The sequence below is a fragment of the Falco biarmicus genome, chromosome 3 (genome assembly GCF_023638135.1).
Source record: "Falco biarmicus isolate bFalBia1 chromosome 3, bFalBia1.pri, whole genome shotgun sequence".
NCBI lineage: Eukaryota > Metazoa > Chordata > Aves > Falconiformes > Falconidae > Falco > Falco biarmicus.
The window spans coordinates 94,384,223-94,403,900 of NC_079290.1; the positions used below are offsets into that span (position 1 = coordinate 94,384,223).

Here is a 19,678-nt window from a genome sequence, read left to right on the forward strand (position 1 = left end):
TGCAAGTTTTGCAAACTTTGCAGCTCTGCTGAGCTGCAAAGATACTTAGTTTGATGTTTCTCCTCTCTATTTTTTAAAACTGCAGTTTTACATCATAGGCCAGGCTCATCCCACTGGAGCTAAATGAAGTTTTGCCTGCCATGAGCTCCAGATGTATCCCCCTCTAAATAAAACACTGGGAACTAGATATGGCTTCTTTTTAGGATGAATTTTTAACATACAGTTAATCTTTGCAGAATGAACGAGAGAGAATTCTTGAATACAAGAGGCAAGTGCAGAGTTTGGTGAATAAATCCAAGAAGATTGTACAGCTGAAGCCACGTAACCCAGACTACCGGAGTAACAAGCCCATTATTCTCAAGGCTCTGTGTGACTACAAACAGGATCTGGTATTGTATCCCTTTTTGGCTGGGAATGAACATCATATAAGCTAGAACATGGCAAATGATTTAGTAAACAAACTATTGAGCTGATAGGTATAACCCCTTCGCTTTCAGTTAGCATTTAAATTTCTTCAACAAAAAAGCTCTCACTTTCTTGCAGTTATGAATAAAGAAGCAAGGTTCTGGTTGGTTAATAAGTCTAGTCAAAATTATCATTGTTGGTCCATTAAATAGCATTAATACTTATAGTTCAAATTAGCACAGAAAAGTCTTATTGATAATAGGGTTAAAATTTACACTGATGCTTCCCAGCAGCTATCCCTTTTTTTTGGTGATTGCTCACCTTTCCAGTGTCCCTCTGGGTCCTTAGGTCAACACTTCATCTAACAAAAGGTGAGGAGTGTACAGTGAGTCATGGGTATCCCCAGTTTTTTCCTGGATGGAGTATGAAATTGATGGTGGTGGCTTTTCTTCCCCCTCAGTTCTGGGGCTCCTTGGCTTTATTTCTGTATTTTTTCTTAAGAGTAGGCTTAGATGTGTGTTCTGCTTACATGCTCTTTCTCTTCACTGGTTCCCAATTACCCAAATTTTCTGTTCTTTTAATCTGTAAAACTTATTTTAGCTGATTCACTAGGTTGTGCTTCTGTAGGGACCAGTCATTGACCACTGTGATTTGTGTTTATGATCTGGGGTTTCTGCTATCTGCTCTGTGTCTGCACTCTTCCATACCACATTTTATTCCAGAGACACAGAAGCTGAGTCCACACGGAGTAACTGCTTGTTACTGTAAGCAAAACCAAACAAATTTAGGCAATGGTTGCTTGACTGCTTGGCTATTGCTTTTACTTTACGCAGGCTACATTCTGCTCAGATGAAGGTAGACTCTAGTCTGGAGCCCCCTGCGTGCTCAGATCAGTGCAAAGCCCGTGGCCTTTTACTAGTGATCTCAAAAATGGTATTTGCTGGCTGTAGAGGTGTGATGCAGGTTAGGTCCTGTCAGGATAGATGATAGGAGGAGCCTCCCTGTCTTGGATGTGAGTGGGTTGTAACCTGCATTGTGTCCATAACCATGGCCGCACCGTGTCAGGATTTCTGGCAGTGGGGGCAGGTGGATCTAGCTCTGCTGCATTCACTCCCAGTCTCATCTCAAATACAGATGCAGTACTCAGCATCCTCATGCCTCCAGCTCACTGGCTTGCAGCCATACATGGTTGCATAGCTTACTGTGACCATGTGTCCACATTCAGTCTTTGATGTTTGTCATGGCGAGCCCCAAGTCTGATGATCAGCTGGACTGGCAGCTGCTCCGAGAGTTCTATGGCTCCCAGTTGGTTTTCTTGGGTTTCTTCACATGGAAGCCAGATTCAGGGAGAAGGGATTGATCTGAACTGATCTCTTGCCCCAGCGTGAAGCCAAGATGCATGCTCAGACCTGGCAGCCGGGAAGCCCTCCTCCCATTTCTGTGCTCTAGATGCATCCTCCTTGTCTGTCTCTCCTAGAAACCCCACCTTACTTAACTGAATCAAAACAAAATGTTGTTTTGTGTTCCTTACAGAAAACAGTGCGCAAAGGAGATGAATGTATTCTGAAGGATAATAACGAGCGCAGCAAGTGGCTGGTGACCGGCCCTGGAGGAGTAGATATGCTGGTGCCATCTGTTAGTCTTATCATCCCACCCCCTAATCCACTAGCAGTGGATCTTGCTACCAAGTGAGTTGTTGCCTGGGTTTGGACACCTACCACTGGGAGCAGATGGAAAAGTTCCCTCAGAATAGAAGCCAATCACAAAATCTGGTCTGCGCCTTGATCAGAGTGCCCCCCACGCCCCGCCAGGGGTGGGGGATTAAGGTCTAGACCCTTGAATTGAAGAAATTCACTTCAGTGAATCTTGCTGAGAGCTAGGTTGGGATCTAAAAATATTTAAAACTTAACTTTTACAAGGTTTTTCTCATCTCTAATAACGAAAGTAATGAATAAATTAATTTCCAACATTTTTTCAAGTAGAGAACAAGCCTTAACACGTTCCACATCTGGTGGATGTTTCTTGGGCTGATTTGTAGCTATGCTACAAGGGCAGCTGCATTTTGACCATGGAATTTCTTTTCTCATCTCAGAATTGAGCAGTACTATGAAGCTATTTTAGCTTTGTGGAACCAGCTGTACATCAACATGAAGAGTCTGGTGTCTTGGCATTATTGCATGATCGACATTGAGAAAATCAGAGCAATGACTATTGCCAAGGTAAGACTCCAGCTGGCCTTACCTGTAGTCCGGGAACATCCATGGACTGACCCTTCCTGTCCCAAAGAGTGCTTGCTGTGTGATGTGCAGATGTATGTTCTCCAACACCATGGGCCTGCCTTTTGCTGGGTTGCACAAGCAGTTACATATGGAAGTTGTTGTTTTATTAAAGGAGAAGCAAAATGCTTTCCCATTCAAACATGGTATGAATAACTGGGAAGATTAGCTAAGGGCATTTATTACATACTTGCTGTACTTGGTCCCATTATGCAAGTGCATGGGTAGACAGAGTAAGAAGTAGAATTTCAAACTATTCTTAAGTGATGAAATAATTATAACAAGAATAGATTAGCTCAAAGGGCACTTTTAGCATCATACCTTTAGAGGCAGCCGGGGTAGATTTTGTTGTAAAATGTGATTCCTTTGGGTTTTTTATATAGGTGTATTAGTTTATTCCTTAATGATTAACTAGTCATAAGCCTTCCCCAATTGCTTTGTTCAAAATTTTCTTCTTCCTCACTTCAGCTGAAAACAATGCGTAAGGAAGATTACCAAAAAATAATAACTGACCTGGAGATCCATTATCAAGAATTCCTGAGGAACAGCCAAGGCTCAGAGATGTTTGGTGATGAAGACAAACGAAAGATCCAAACTCAGTTCACTGATGCTCAGAAGCACTACCAAACCTTGATCATACAACTGCCCAATCAACCACGGCAGCCACAACCAGGTCTGTTTTTTGTAGAGAATGGACTGCTTGGGTTTCTTCATTTGCGGAGTAGGGGGTGGTGGTGGTGCGTTCTTTTTGTGTGAGCCATGTTCTCATAAATATGTGAATGGAAACATGTTCAAGAATTGTACTGCTGTCTCCCAGCATAACAAAACTGGCCCAGCACAGGGAAGAGCATGTTTTGTTCTTCCTTCCTTTAGTGTGAATCTGGGAACAGTTCTCCAAGGTTCAAGAATTTCCTGGGAAAATTAGAGGAATTTAGTCAGTCTGATACATTTTCAGTTATTGGGAAGCAAAATCTCGCTGTTGCATTTGAGGAAGCAAGTTTGTGTTTTTGTGAAGGAGAGATTTCATTCCTTGAAACAGCTGAGGGCCCAGATCTTCTACCTGTTCTCAGTTCTACAGATCAACTCAATGTTTAGGTCACTTGGGCAGTACATTGGCTTCCTATACATAGGTGCTCAGTTCTCTGGCAGTTGACATTTACCCAATTCATTTTACAGTCATCCCAACTGAGAGCTGTCCTGTGGGTTCCTCAAACACCATTATTGTTAATGAGAGAAACCGAGAACATGACAAACAGGAGGCCTGGCTGCTCATGGAGCTTCAGAAACTTCGGCGTCAGATTGAAGCTTCTGAGATTCAGATGGTTCAAAGAGCTCCTCTTGGAGTGGATCAAGGGGCTGTGCATGACTTTTCAGTCAGAATAAAGGATTTAGAGGTAACTGTGGATGTTTTTTCTTTGAGTCTCAAGCTCAGTATGACTGTGCTGCAGAGCATACTGCAGCTGCATTTCTGATCAGCTGGGAAGGACACATATCCTGCGCAGAAAACTCTGTTGGAAGCTAACCATGATGATTTGGATTGAAGTTTAGCTCCTAAGTAGAAAATGTTGACTTCTGGATTTTAGAAGTCACATTCTGTCAAGCAAAGAATACAGAAAGCCTGATGTTAAGTGGACATGAGCTCATATTAAGCCTCATCCAGGTTAAAGCACTATTAAACCCCTTTTTGCATGGACCCCACTTTACCACCTGCCTCTGAAGTACTGTCTGTAGGATGCAGAGTGGATATGAGGCTTACAGGCTCTCTCCCTCTCCCAGTTCTTAAGATCTGAAGGAGACTGGAGAGAGAAAAGAGAACAGGTTCAGCATATGAGGAATTCCCCTGAGGCAGTGAGGTTGCAAAGGTCTCCAGAGCAGGACCTTGGCAGTCTACTGAGTGCAGTAAGCAGCTGGCAGTAAAGCGCTCTGCTTTGAGGAGAGCCAAGTTTCAGAGTGGAAGAGGTGCTCAAGGAGTCCACCTGTTGTGGACTGTGCAAAAAAGAAACCACCCAATGTTACTTACCTTGAAGAAAGCAAGCTCAGGCACTGCTTCAGTTCTTAGTCAAGCTGGTTAGATAACAGCAGACTCTTTGGATAAGGAGACCAATTGCATATGTGCTGTAGAATGATCGCTCAGCCACCAAAAATGTGTAAATCAGGCATTCTTTTTCCTTAGGGTGTGCAGAATGACTCTCAAATAATGGCAGAAACCCTCAATAAGCATAAGGACTTGCTGCCTAACTTCAGAGGCTGTGAAAAGTATGTGTACTTGCAGTCAGAGATAAATGCCCTGTTTCAAAAACTGGAAAATATTAATGGTGTTTCTGCTGGCTACTTAGACAGGTAAGAAAATTGAGGTTATAGCAATAAATAATTCACTTTCTTCCATAATTCTTAGCACGGAAACCTGCCTTTTGTTACAAGAGGTGTAAAATTACACTTTTTTTTCCTACAAATGCTGTACATGTGGGTAGAAACAGACACTGACGTGAATTTCTTCTCTTTTCTGGAAGACGTTTTTTAAAAAAACATACCAATCATGGGTATCATTGAAGGTTCTTTTGTGTTGTCTATTCTCTTTAACTAGTGATCTGCAATTAATTAGAAATAATCACCATTCCTGGCCAGTTCATAATGGATTTGTCTTGTATTATTTATTTTAGCTTGAATGCACTGAGGTGTCTGCTCCAGATTATTCTACAAACAGAGGATGTGATCAGAGTTTTTGAAGTCAGACTGTCTGAAGAGGAGACTGTTCCTTTGGATCTTGATAAAGTGGAGGCTTATCGGGCGTGCCTGAAGGTGAGAGGCCAAGGCCCAAGGACACAGTGAGGCAAAATTCATAGCTGCCAGCACTGGTCTATTGAACTGGGGGAAACTCTTCTGAAACCACAGGACATGGAAATGCTGATCCCGTTGTATTTAATCACATAGACATATGATGCTGTTGCAAATTATTGGAAGGAATGTACAGGTTACTACTTCCCCATCCCCTGGATGTTGCTGCCCCTATAGCAGAGCCAGTGGCATGGAAGGTCTCCATAATCCAATTCGGTACAATATTATCTGTGTTTATTTGTATCACTTATGAAACTAGATTGGAAGGCAATGCCTCTTTTTTTCTTGCAGAAAGGCTCTTTAATTGCCCTTTTTGTCATCTAGTTGTAAGAAGTAAATTTGAGTATTATCGTATGTGCCAGTTTTGCCATAGAGTCCATTTCAAATCTTACAGTGAAAACTGTCCATCCTATACAACGGGAGAAGGCAAAGAGTAACTGCTTTGCTGAGCACAAAGTTGGCATTGAGCTGGTCCTTTTGTGCACTGAATGCTTTGGGAGGATGGGGACTCTTTCATTCTTTCCTGTTCTCAGGTGTAGTAGGGAAAAAGTGTTTAGTGGCACAAAAGGAGCACAACCAGGTTACCCTTTTGTCATGTTAAATGAGAGCTGCAGTTCAGTTGCTGGGAGTTGTTCTTTCCTGGTGTAAATTTGAGCTACACCAAAAAAAAATGCTTGAGCATATTATTGAAGGATGCAATCATCCCTGTGAGTGGCAAATGCAAGGCCTGCATTGTGTATGCCGTTTGGTGATACCCCACAATATGTATGTGCACGCAAACGTGTGTGGTTAAAGAAACATCTCCATGGAAGATACTTATAAAAATATAAACAGGAAAAAAAAAAGTGCAGATTTTTAGATAATATTTAACAATTTAATAATATGCCAATCCTGAGGCTTGATTCCATAGCTGTTGCAAATGCAGGAATCTTTTATACTGCAGTGAGATTTTCTAGTCATTTGTTTCTAGGAACAAGCAAGGCAGGCTCTTCCCTTTCTTTTTGGTAACTACTGTACGTAGTTCTGAGAAACTCAAATGTTAGCTACAGAATATGACAGCAGAGGGCTTCGGTTTAACAAATTATTTATGAGCGAATCTAATTTTAAACACATTCTTAAGTCAAACTGTTTACCAAAGTAGGTGTTTCACTTTAAATATATTTAAAGTCCAGCTGACATCAGTGTACATACCTTACTGAATTAATTAAAAGCAAAATCTTTAGATCCAAACACATTGTGCATGCTGTGGATGGTTAAATTTGAGTATCCTCGCAAGAATAAAATGTATGACAGTATTTTGTTTTTTCTCCAGAAAATGAAAGCAGACCTAAACATGAAGAAGTCACTACTGAATGCCCTGGAAAATGAGCTGCAGAAAACACTTCAGATTCACTCACAGTCTTGCCAGTCATATACCCTGTATGACATGGACATTGGAAAGTTCTGTGATAAAGTTACCCAGCTAATAGACCGTTGGCAGAGAGCTGATAAACAGATAGATAACAGGTTTGCTCGTATTTCCTAATAGTGCCTTCCTTGTTGCTGTTGCTACTAAGATCATGTTAACAGTGTGTCTGAGAGAACTGATGAGCAATAGTCTTCATGTCCTGAGGACAAGTGATGACTTCAGGGCAGTAAGACAGAGCAACTGTGAATAGGTTGAACATACTTTAAAAGGTATCCTGCAAGACCAAGCAGGAAAATGTAGTTAGTTATGTAAATGCTTAACCTATGTGCTAAGGAGTTCTTCAAATTATTTTTTTCTTTATTCTTGCTAATGTTCTTGGATTATGAACTTCCAGTCAGCATTTTCCCCCTCAAACAAAGAAACCCTGCTTATTCTTGAATATCCTATACCTGAGGGTTAAAAAATTAACACTAAGAATTAAGTAAAAAAAATCCCAACATTTTTTTTCTAATATTTATTGAACTGAAGGCATATTCTGATTGTTTTGGTTTTTGGGATGTGGTTTGTTTTGTTCTGTTTTTACTTCAGGCCTTTACTGCAAAATCCAGTGCTATTAAGAGTAACTGACTGATTGCTGGTCATTTTGGTGAAAACTGAGAACAAGAGTACTGAAGTCAGTCAACTTGATTATTACCACTGCAGGGTTTCATCCATCCTTCACTTAGGTGACAAGAAAGTGCCAACCTCTGTGTATTGCAGAGTTACTCAAAAGCGAGGCACTAAAAAAATGTTGAGTGACTAAAACCCAGTACAATTATCATTTTATTTGAAATCTTTATTCAGAACCTTCTTTCAGAGCTTCCCGTAGTTTTACCTCGTTTATTACTGTGTCTTATTTCTGAAAAATCTTTAAAGAGAGAGAAGGAGAATGCACTTTCCATTTTGACAGTTTCCTCTGGTTTTTTTCTAGATCATGGGATTTAGAAAGGCAGATCAAACAGCTGAAAACTTACCGAGATCTCTACCAGGCTCTGTGCAAATGGATCTGTGATGCCAAGCGCAGGCAGGATTCTATTGAATCCACAAAGCTGTGTGACTGCAACACTATCATGAGATATCTACATGATCAGAAGGTATGCAGTACCTGAATTAGCTGTCTTTGATTATCTGGATTTAAAATTGTTTTGCTAGTCAGAAAATATCAGTAACAATGCAGTCTGCAATACAGTGGCCGGTTCTGAATTATAAAGTACGCAAGCTACCAAAACCCACCACGTGTAGAAGGCAGGAGAGAGAAAATATTATTATCCTCATTACTTTCTGTCAGCACTGCTGTAGATTATAAACAAGACCATTTTTGGCTCTTACACGATGACTGACACTTTTACACATCAGCTTTGAATTAATTTAAGGGACTGTATGATGGTGCAACTTATGGGACAAATTATAGCATGAAAATAAACAGCAAGGAAATACATCTAAGCAAAGGAACTCCTCTCTCCTCAGCGCTGGGGGCTGTCCAGTACTAGGTGTTCTTTCTGAGAACAACCTTCTCATGCACAGAGAGCTTGCTGTTGTAAAAACTGCACAGCTACAGGTCATTTCAGGTCTCAGCCTCTGGGTTGCAGTGGTCTGGTACTGCAGGTGCCTACTGATGGAGCCAGCAGGCACAGGAGGAAGTACTGATAAATCTTGAGGGAGTGCCTCACAGCTTTTTTTTCTTTTTTTTTTTTTTTTTTCTTGACAGAACTTGCACAGCGAAATCTGTGGGAAGCGAGACAAAGTCGAGGAGCTTCTCAAGCACGCAGATCAGTGTTCTGCTGCAATTAAGGTACTTGGATTTCAGCATTTTTATGGGGTGTGGTTTTTCATGGTCAGGTGCATCCCATTGTCTCTGCTCTGCTGGCAGGTGAAACGTTGGCTCTCTGATTTGTGTGTGCGGAAACTGCTGGTGTAAAGCACTTGTGTGTACAGAATATAATGAAAACAATTAGTGTACTTGCCATCTGAAGACTACAGGACAACGCAGGAGATAGCAGTGAGAGCTTCTCTTCAGGAGAGTCAAAGCTTCCTTCTAGCCAGACCAAACTTTCCAGTTCACATGTTAAAAAAATAAGGAAGTAGAGAACAGGTTGGTAGTTTAGGAATTGGGTCTGTTAAGGATTTGGTCTAGGAGGCAAGACAAATGCAGATTAGCAGGAGGAGTGATGTGCAATGGCCATGAAAACCAAGAACATATAGGGAATGCTTTATGTGGTCTCTGCATTTTTATGTCACCCCGAGATCCATGTTTTCTCCAGCTCTGTCTTACTTTCTGTGACAAAGGTCTTGCTGTATACATGACGTGGTGTATGTGATATGAGAGGCAGAGACAGTTATTTCTGATGAAGTTTTGGTTGATAACAGTACCTAGTCCAGTTGCTTCCATGAACCTTTTTCACCGCTGGGTAGCAGTCAACTAATGGAAACACAGGTCTTCCCTTTTTTGTAAAATGTTTTTTTTCTCTTTTTCACTTTGTTACTGTCTTCCATGAGTCTCCACAGTGGTACTTGAACTGATGTGCTTCTGTTTATGCTAGAGGGTCCTCTGTACATGGTCAGGGATATAAACAAGGGAAAATGTACCTTTTTTTATTAAAAAACAAAACAACCCCAAAACTTTCTTTGCATTTTGGGAAATCCAGATTCCCAGAGAGTTCCTTGGCACTTGCTAAAGGGGTCTTGACTTCCCCTGTTGTTTTACAGGATTATGAGCTACAGGTTGCTTCCTACAGTTCCGGATTAGAAACATTGCTCAACATACCTATCAAGAAGAGTGTTGTTCAGTCTCCTGCAGTGCTGATTCTACAAGAGGTATCTTTCTTTCCTCCCCGTCAATCTTTTAAATACATTTGTTTGTCCATGTGAGTCATATCCAGCTGTATTCTAATAATTTAACACTGTCACTGGTAATGTGCGCTAAGCACATAAGTACAAGGAATTGGTGCAGAATAGTTGCTGTGCTGTAAAATCATACTTGGGCTTGTTTAGACAATAGATTAGCCCTCAGGAATTTACCTCACTCCTCTTCAATGTCCATTGCATACATATTGTGAGAAAGTAAGATTCATGCCCCAGGTGGTTTAGTCACTTTCAACCTGGGAATTAACCACTATTAAAAGTTTAACTTGGGTTACTTGTGACTGTTAGACAGGAAGACCATGATGAACCAGGGGATGAAGCCTTGGGTTTAATATCATCACTCATGGGGGAAAATAATCTTGAAAAAGGTGGTGTGGGTTTATCAGAAGAGAGAAATTTGTACATTTGGAGTCCCCGGAAAGTCATGTGAATTTGCGAGGAGAATTTGCTTTTTGCTTTGTCAAGTGATGTGTTTTCTCAAAGTGGATTGGAATTCTTTAAATGATCTGAGACATCAGTATGTTCATATCTAACTCTGTAGTACAAGCTGCTGACAATCCTCTTTCTTTTCAAGGCTAGCGAGGCTCAGTCTCGCTACATAGAGCTTCTTACAAGATCAGGAGACTATTACAGATTCTTAAGCGAAATGTTGAAGAGCATGGAGGACTTGAAGGTAATCTGACTCTCTTATTTTCTTTACCTTCTGTTACTACCACAGGTTAGCAAGCTATCACTGATCAAAGGCTTTCTGCTTATGTACAGTGCAAAACGCTCCACAAAACTAAATCCTGAGCTCAGTGGTGTCCAGTTAAGGAGGCATATAAGGAATTTCGTGCATCTTTTGTCAAAAAGCATAGTGCTTTGCAAAGTTACCTCCAATGTCATGTGTGAGGTGGAGAACACTTGCCTTCTTGGTAAATAGGAGGTGCTTATCACAGCATGCGAGAGATCCTTCTCTGCATCCATCACAGCCTTGACCTCAGTGAGAGTACAGTTACCTTGCTGCTGAAAACTTGCTCCTCATGGTTAAGAGGCCTCACCTTGTCTCGGGCCATATCTAAAGTGTTTTGAATGGAGTAACTCCTGATTTGATACAGCTCAGTGGAAACAGAGAGGCCCTTTTAAGAGGTCACACATATGGAATATGAAGCACCTGTGGAGGTTCTGAAGATGGCTATTCAATGCTTTGCTGGTGAACTCTTGGTACATCAGATTTCACTATCTGTATTGCATCTCCCTCCCCCCATCAAGTACCATTTCCCCTCTGAAAGTCATTATGCTGATTTCTGAATAAGGTTTGACTCTGGATAAATAAGGATTCCAGAGTTTGCCTTGATGGCATTAAATACAAAAGGATTTTGAGCTCTCATTCAAGCAGAGAAAAAAATACTTTGTAAGTTGTCAATATTAGAAATGTATATTGTATTGCACATGATGATTTTGAAACACTTGCCACAAGTGCTTATGCGGGGGTTTTTGTTTGTTTTTTTTTTTTGCTATGATTTTGCAGATGAAAAACACCAAAATTGAACTTCTGGAAGAAGAACTCAGGCTTGCCAGGGATTCAAATTCAGAGACAAGCAACAAACATAAATTCCTGGAACAAAATCTGCAGAAGTACCAGATGGACATTTCTCAGCTGAAGGCAAAGCTGATGAGTTTGGAGGAGATGAAAAGACAAGCTGAAATGGATGGAAATTCTGCTAAGCAAAACCTGGACAAATGCTATGCCCAAATAAAGGATCTAAATGACAGAATAACCAGGCTGACTTATGAGACTGAAGATGAGAAACGGAAAAGGAAGTTGCTGGAGGATCGATATGAGCAGCAGAAGAATGACTATGACCAGCTGCAGAAAACAAGACAAAATGAGAAAGACAGCCTTGGTTGGCAAAAATTAGAGTCTGAGAAGGTCATCAAGGAGAAGGAGTACGAGATAGAAAGATTAAGGGTTCTTCTTCAGGATGAAGGCACACGGAAGAGGGAATATGAAAATGAGCTGGCTAAGGTAAGAAACCAGTTTAGCGAGGAGATGAGTAATTTAAAGAACAAGTATGAAACAGAAATTAATATTAAGAAGACCACAATCCAGCAGATAGCTGCACAGAAAGATGATGATGCAAAAGGCCTCAGAGCCCAGGTTGACAGACTGACAAGAGAAAACAGAGACCTTAAGGATGAGATTGTGAGGCTGAATGATGCCATTCTGCAAACCACAGATCAACGGAGGAGAGCAGAAGAAGATGCTCTTCAGCACAAGGCTTGCAGTTCTGAGGTGTCACAGCAAAAGCATCAGTTAGAGCTGGAGCTGAAACAGATCATTCAGCTTCGTGGTGAAGACAACTCAAGGTACAAGCAGGCTCTTGAGGAGGCTGCCTCGACTATTCAGGATAAAACTAAGGAGCTGGAAAGGCTAAAGGTGCAGCTTCAGGAAGAGGCTAAAAGCCGATGGGAACTTGAAAATGAATTGGCTAAGGTAAGGAACAGTTATGATGAGGAAATTATTAGTTTAAAGAACAAATATGAAACTGAGATTAATATCACAAAGACCACAATTCACCAGGTCACCATGCAAAAGGAAGAGGATACAAATAATTATAGAACACAGCTCGATAATGCCATGAGAGAAAATAGGAATTTGTGTGAGGAAATTAGGAGACTGAAGAATACAATAAGTCAGACAACAGATAATCTGCGGAAAATAGAAGAGAATGCTCAGCAGCAGAAGGCAGCTGGCTCAGAGCTTTCTCAGAAGAAACAGCAGCTGGAGATTGAGCTAAAACAAGTCATTCAGAGGCACTCGGACGAAAGCATGCGGTACAAACAGTCGCTTGATGATGCTTCTAAGACCATTAAGGAAAGAAACAAAGAGATTGAAAGGCTGAGAAAGTTGTTGGATGTAGAAACAAGTCAGAGAAAAGAACTAGAGGATGAGAACAGTCAGTTAAAAAGAGTCCAGTTTGACCTGCAGAAAGCAAACACGAGTGCTACCGAGACAATTAACAAGCTGAGGATCCAAGAGCAGGAACTGGCCAGACTGAAAATTGACTATGAAAGAGTTTCGCAAGAGAAAAAAGGCAGGGATCAAGAAAGTGCAAAGTTCCAGAACACTGTAAAAGACTTGCAGATTCAGAAACATAAGCTGGAGGAGGAACTTTGCAGGCAGAATAAAAATGTAATGGAGGAGACGTCCAGGAGGAAGAAACTGGAGGAGGAAATAGAAGGCATGAGGAGATCTCTCAGAGAGCAATCAGTTAAAATAACTAATCTCACACAGCAGATAGAGGAAGTGTCTATCGTAAAAAAGAGGAATGAAGATGATCTTAGACACCAAAGAGAAGTATTAGATGGTCATGTGAGAGAGAAACAGAGGTACATGGAGGAGATAAGAAAATACACATCTGATATTGAGACTTTACGCCGTCAGTTGGTCCAAGAACAGGAGCAATTAAAACAGGCTCACCTACGATACGAGCACTTACAGAAAACCTCTGAGGAAAAAAGCAAAAACTTGAACGAGTGCAAAATAGAAATTGAAAGGCTTCAGTCTCTCACCGAGAACCTAACCAAGGAACACTTGTTACTGGAGGAAGAGCTGCGAAATGTTAGATTGGAGTACGATGACATCAGAATGGTCAGAAATGAAGTTGATGAGAAAAATACTGCCATTGCTGAACTAAAGAATCAGCTTCAGATGAGCAGCAAGCAAACCCTGGAACTTCAGGGGTTGATTAATGATTTACAGAAAGAAAGGGAAAAATTGAGACAGGAAATTGAAAAATTCCAAAAGCAAGCTCTAGAGGTATTCACACATATTTTGATCCCAGCTTTACTGTCTCTCAGATATATAATTAACTGCAGTGTCCATTTGAATCGACTTAATTCACACTTCGCTGTTTAAGTTCACTGTACTTGTAACTAATACCCCTTTATGGCCCTTCCCGTTGTTCATTTTTAAACAAAAATGGCAGGATTTGGCCACTTTCTTAGCCTCTTTGTGGGAGCTGTGCTAGGGAGCCGTAAGCTGTCCTACTGTCTAGATGAGCCTTGCCCTCAACCCTTGCCCCAGGAGAAACCCTGGGTCTGTGCCAGTCTCCACCAAACCATTCTAGGGGAAGATGAGAGTACACGGAGTACCACTGTGCTTTAGCTGTACCCTGCTGGCTGGCTGCTTCCCCGGGCTCTTTCAGCCAGGATGGGTTAAAGCAGTCCTTTGAGGTTGACCTGGGTGCTGTCACAAACTAAACCAGCTAAAAACCCCAGAACCAACAAGCTGTCAAAGTGCTGCTTAGCTAGGTAAGGCGTTTACTACAGGTGAGGATTAAAGATCATGTTGTCAGCTGTACTTAAGGTACTTAGAGCCTACATTTCATTGACTGTTTGGGACATTTATGTTCCTAAGTCACTAAGGGCGTTTGCAAACTTTACTACTGGCCCTTATTTCTTAAACTTGAGGTGACAGCATAAACAAGTTAAAGAAAACATTTTTTCGTGTTTCATTCTTCTGCCTGGTTTCTTGTCCGGAGATCTACTGTTTTAAATATATGCAAGTGAGCACTTGTGAAAACACTTCTTTGCTTTTCCCTAACTTGCCCTTTGTATTTCTTTTCTTGTTCCCATTCTCAGCTGTTCTTCCCTTTATTCAGTTTTTCTTTATTTTAAAAATCTTAATACTGATTTTTAAGAAAATATTAACATTTAGGATTTTCTGACATCTGTGCATGATATGCATGTATTACAAATATATAAACTTGTATTCAGTTTCACATGGACTGCATACAGATGTGCATGCTTGTAGGTGTTTGTGTACGTGTATAAATATATGAAGACCTTAAGTGAATTAAAATGTAGAACAACACAGGTAAAATTGTTCGGAGTAACGTGATACTAACAGGAAAGCAAAAATTGGGTCCTATTTATCCATGTATGACCAGTGCTTAGATGGTGCAAATTCACCCAGGTGAGCAGGACTACGCCAGGGTACATCTGCTGAGCATCAGGCTTTTAATGAGTCTTGCGTGCTCTTTGTATGTGTACTATGAAAAGTATTAGACAGTTATAAAAAGCTAACTAAATCAGCAGAAAATCAAGACTATGGGTAACAGAATGGAGTTGCTGTCAATGCCAGAGGTGCTGTCAGTGAAGGGACAAGGTACCTTCACTGGTTTATGTGTATCCATGGTCTTGGGTAAGGCACTGCTGTGACTAGAATGTTTTCCGGTGGCAGTTTGCTGCAGGTTAAATGGCAGGCTAAAGATCGTTGTAAGTGGAAAGCATAAGTCTAACCAGCGTAACGTCTAACCATCCTCTCTTGGTTTATTTCTTCTTTAAAATTGTAGGCATCCAATAGGATTCAAGAATCCAAAAATCAGTATAGTCACATTATGCAAGAAAGAGAAACCTTGCTGATAAAAATGAGTGCTTTGGAGCAAGACAAAGCCAGGCTGCAGAGATTAGAAGAGGAGCTGAACCGTTTGAAAGTTACCCTGGAATCAGAGTCTCGTTTGAAGCAACGCCTGGAAAGTGAGAAGCAACAAATCCTGAATGACCTCAATCAGTGGAAGAGCCAGCACTCCCGGACAGAGGAATCCATAAGGAAGATCCAGTGTGAGAGAGAGAAGAGTGAGAGGGAGAAGAACACCCTGCGGAGTGAGATTGAAAGGCTGCAGATGGAGATCAAACGGATTGAGGAGAGATACAGGTGCAGACTGGAAGAGACGGCTGTCAAAAACCAGTCGGAGTTGGAGTCCGAGCGTCTCAGGCTGCAAAGAGAGATTGAGAAACTGAAGCAACGTCCGTATGGGTCCCACAGATCTACGCAGACCGAGGAAGACTTCTGTATTGATGCCTCCAAGTTGCTGTTCAGTGGGCTGCGGAAGAAGATCACAGCGATGCAGCTGTATGAGTGTCAACTGATAGACAAACTCACACTGGATAAGCTGCTGAAGGGGCAGAGGTCAGTGGAAGAAGTCGCGGCTGACATTGAACCCTACCTCAAAGGGGCAGGTGCTATTGCAGGGGTGTCTCTTTCACCCAGACAAAAGTACTCTTTTGTTGAGGCCAAACGGAACCAGCTCCTTACAGCAGAAAACGCGGTCCTGCTCTTAGAAGCCCAGGCAGCAACAGGAGGTGTGATAGACCCACACCGAAATGAGATGTTAACTGTGGACAGTGCTATCGCCAGAGATCTGATCGACTTTGATGACAGAGAACAAATCTATACAGCAGAAAAGGCTATTACAGGATTTAAAGATCCTTTCTCAGGCAAAACTGTGCCAGTATCTGAAGCCATCAAGAAAAACCTGGTTGACAGAGAAACTGGGATTCGTCTGCTTGAAGCCCAGCTGGCTGTAGGAGGCATTGTTGATCCTGTCAACAGTGTTTTCCTACCCAAAGATATAGCTTTATCTCGCGGGTTGATTGACAAAGACCTCTACAGGATCCTAAACAACTGCCAGGGCACTACAAAGAACTTCATTGATCCCACCACCAAAAAGGCAGTCACTTACATGCAGCTGAAGGAAAAATGTAGGATTGAACCACACACTGGTCTGCTCCTCCTTCCAGTGCAGAAGAGGAGTATGTCATTCCAAGGGATCAGGCAGCCTGTCTCAGCAGATGCACTGCTTGAGGCTGGAATTATTAAGGAATCCACAAGGAATGACTTGGAAAGAGGTGCCATTACAGTGGAAGAAGTGAGCGAGAGAATTATTGATTTCCTTCAGGGCTCTAGCTGTATTGCGGGTATCTACAATGAGGCTACTAAAGAGAAACTTGGCATTTACCAGGCTATGAAAATAGGTTTGGTTAGACCAGGGACAGCCCTTGAACTCCTAGAAGCCCAGGCAGCCACAGGGTTCATAGTGGATCCTGTCAGCAACGTGAGGCTGCCTGTTGAGGAAGCTTACAAAAGAGGCCTTGTTGGAATTGAATTTAAAGAAAAACTTCTCTCTGCTGAAAGAGCTGTCACCGGGTACAAAGACCCAGAAACTGGAAACATCATTTCTCTGTTTCAAGCCATGAACAAAGAGCTTATAGAGAGAGGCCATGGCATTCGTTTGCTGGAGGCCCAGATTGCTACCGGAGGAATCATTGACCCCAAAGAGAGCTACCGCTTGCCAGTAGAGACAGCCTACAAGCGTGGCTACTTCAATGAAGAGCTCAACCAGATCCTTAGTGATCCAAGTGATGACACCAAAGGGTTCTTTGATCCCAACACAGAGGAGAATTTGACCTACTTGCAGCTGAAAGAAAGGTGCATAAAGGACGAAGCAACAGGGCTCTGCCTTCTGCCCCTGAGAGAGAAGAAGAAGGTGGTGCACACCTCACAGAAGAACACGCTTAGGAAGCGCCGGGTTGTCATTGTAGATCCAGAAACAAACAGGGAAATGTCCGTGCAGGAGGCGTACAGCAAAGGCCTCATAGATTATGACACCTATACAGAACTAGCCGAACAGGAGTGTGAGTGGGAAGAAATAACTATTACAGGATCAGATGGCAGCAGTAGAGTAGTCCTGGTCGACAGAAAAACAGGTAGCCAGTATGACATCCAAGATGCTATTGATAAAGGTCTGGTTGAGAGGAAGTTTTTTGACCAGTACCGTTCTGGCAGTTTGAGCCTGACGCAGTTTGCAGACATGATTTCCTGCCGGAACGGCACTGACGAGGTGTTCCGGCACGAGTCGGTGACTCGGTCTCCTACAGTGCTGAGTGTCAGGAGTTCTTCTTCACTGATCAGGAGCGGTTCTTTCTCAGAGACCCCAGAAGAGTGCAGTCCTATTGCAGCCATATTTGACACAGAAAACTTGGAGAAAATCTCCATTTCAGAAGCTATACAGCGAGGCATCGTGGATAGCATCACTGGGCAGCGGTTACTTGAAGCCCAGGCTTGTACAGGGGGCATAATATGCCCTACCACAGGCCAGCGGCTTTCGCTTCAGGAAGCTGCCAGTCAGGGCATCATTGACCAGGATATGGCCACGCGCCTCAAACCAGCTCAGAAGGCCTTCATAGGGTTTGAAGGCATAAAGGGAGGACGCAAGAGGATGTCAGCAGCTGAAGCAGTGAAGGAAAAATGGTTGCCTTATGAGGCTGGGCAGCGGTTCCTTGAATTCCAGTACCTCACCGGAGGTCTTGTGGACCCAGAAGTGCGTGGAAGAATAAGTACTGAAGAAGCCATTAGGAATGGATTGATTGATGGTCGTGCTGCCCAGAAATTGCAAGACATGAACAGCTATCCCAAAATCCTGACCTGCCCCAAGACCAAACTGAAAATATCCTACAAAGATGCAATGAATCGGTCAATGGTGGAAGACATCACTGGGCTTAAACTCTTGGAAGCAGCCTCCGTTTCATCAAAAGGCATATCCAGTCCCTACAATGTCTCCTCAGCACCTGGCTCTCGCTCTGGCTCTCGCTCTGGCTCACGTTCAGGCTCACGCAGTGGGTCTAGGAGAGGAAGTTTTGATGCATCAGCAAGCTCTTCATATTCTTACTCGTACTCAACCTTCAGCAGTGGGTCTATTGGGCGCTAATAACAAGTGGGAAAATATGTCTGCGTTTTAATATCATTTAGATTATTCTGTGTCCCCTTTCCTAAAAAAAAAAAAAGCAACCAACTAAACCCAAAACAACAACAAAGTAACCCAAAGCAAAACCCTTAAGTCTCCTGGGTATGTTCAACTTCTCATCTGAAAAAGCTGTAAAATGTTTGAATGCAAATTTATGGAATATATATTAGGGGGGTGCAAAAAGCCGTAATTGTGAATTTTGAGGTTTGGTTCCCATTTTCTGTTAGTGTTTGGATTTCAATTGATCTCTGTATATTTTAAGTACTCTATCATGTGCCTTCTTCTTTTATCTGTAACTGTCAACCCATAAGCTTGTAACTGAGGTTTGGAAGTCTTACAGTAGTTTTTTTCCACATTGACCTTTTTCAATTTGCTGTTATGAAGAAAAAAAGAAAGAACAATATGGACAGAAAATGCCTTTAATATTGGTTTAGAATCTGTACTATAAACATGAAAAGCTCTGTCTTCCAGATGCTCTACTTCTCTATGTTTGGCTAGCCATTTTCCTTAAGTATAACTTGGTGGATATAAAGGGCTATTACTAGGCTGGGCTTTTGTTTTACTGTTACCCATATATATTTTCTACTGTTTTGCTTAATTTCCATGTAACAAAAGGAAAAAAAAATCCAACTGCACCATGTGAACTATTCTGGGCAATAAACTTCTGAAGTTTTAAAGTATTTGTTGTGTGCTTCTGAAATTTAGCTATGGACATTCTTGGAGATTAGAGAATATCTAATCTTGGAGATACAGATTAGAGAAAGAACCATTAAAAAAAGTAGCAAATACTAGCTTTGTCATAAAAAGTGTACAGCACATTATTTTTCATTATGTTAATCCACCATTTTGATGAATGTGGACTTCTGGTTCTGGATTTTCAGTAGGAAAATGAGGGTAGCACCAGTAATAGAAAACACCAGTAGCAGAAAGCCTGTTCCCACAGTTGGTTATAGACTGGAAGGTCACCAGAAGTGTATTTCTTCTGCTTGCGTTCCAGCCCGTTGTCTGCAGCTACAAGGGACTGACACACATTCTCCCTTACCCATCAGTGTAACTTTGGATGATGAACAGAACAAAGATACAGTAACGGGGCTTGGACGGCCAGTGTGGTGGCACAGGAGGATCTTTCAAAACCTGAACAATCACCTCCTGTAATGACTTCCCACCTCTTCTGCTGGCTTCTGGAAGCCTAGGTTGAGAAAATAGCAAGAGTGTATCAGTGTTCACACGATGCCTTGCTGTTGGCAGTTCTGCATAGGCTGTTGGCAGCCTGCTCCCTACTT

The 19,678-nt window shown here is 42.0% G+C and overlaps 1 protein-coding gene across 3 annotated transcripts in view; it reads left to right on the plus strand.

Moving 5' to 3' along the window:
* Positions 1 to 19,075, plus strand: part of DSP (desmoplakin) — a 40,033-nt gene extending 20,958 nt beyond the window's left edge. The window contains exons 11-24 of one of the 3 annotated variants that reach the window (XM_056333170.1): positions 237 to 389; positions 1,939 to 2,093; positions 2,498 to 2,624; positions 3,150 to 3,354; positions 3,858 to 4,075; positions 4,855 to 5,021; positions 5,342 to 5,480; positions 6,829 to 7,022; positions 7,895 to 8,057; positions 8,672 to 8,755; positions 9,670 to 9,777; positions 10,400 to 10,498; positions 11,336 to 13,627; positions 15,165 to 19,075. In XM_056333170.1, the coding sequence (XP_056189145.1) occupies positions 237 to 389; positions 1,939 to 2,093; positions 2,498 to 2,624; positions 3,150 to 3,354; positions 3,858 to 4,075; positions 4,855 to 5,021; positions 5,342 to 5,480; positions 6,829 to 7,022; positions 7,895 to 8,057; positions 8,672 to 8,755; positions 9,670 to 9,777; positions 10,400 to 10,498; positions 11,336 to 13,627; positions 15,165 to 18,359 (7,299 nt within the window). In that variant the 3' untranslated portion in view covers positions 18,360 to 19,075. The remainder of the gene's footprint in view (positions 1 to 236; positions 390 to 1,938; positions 2,094 to 2,497; positions 2,625 to 3,149; positions 3,355 to 3,857; positions 4,076 to 4,854; positions 5,022 to 5,341; positions 5,481 to 6,828; positions 7,023 to 7,894; positions 8,058 to 8,671; positions 8,756 to 9,669; positions 9,778 to 10,399; positions 10,499 to 11,335; positions 13,628 to 15,164) is intronic. The other 2 variants (XM_056333172.1, XM_056333171.1) reach the window with 2 other exon arrangements.
* The last annotated feature ends 603 nt before the right edge of the window (positions 19,076 to 19,678 follow it).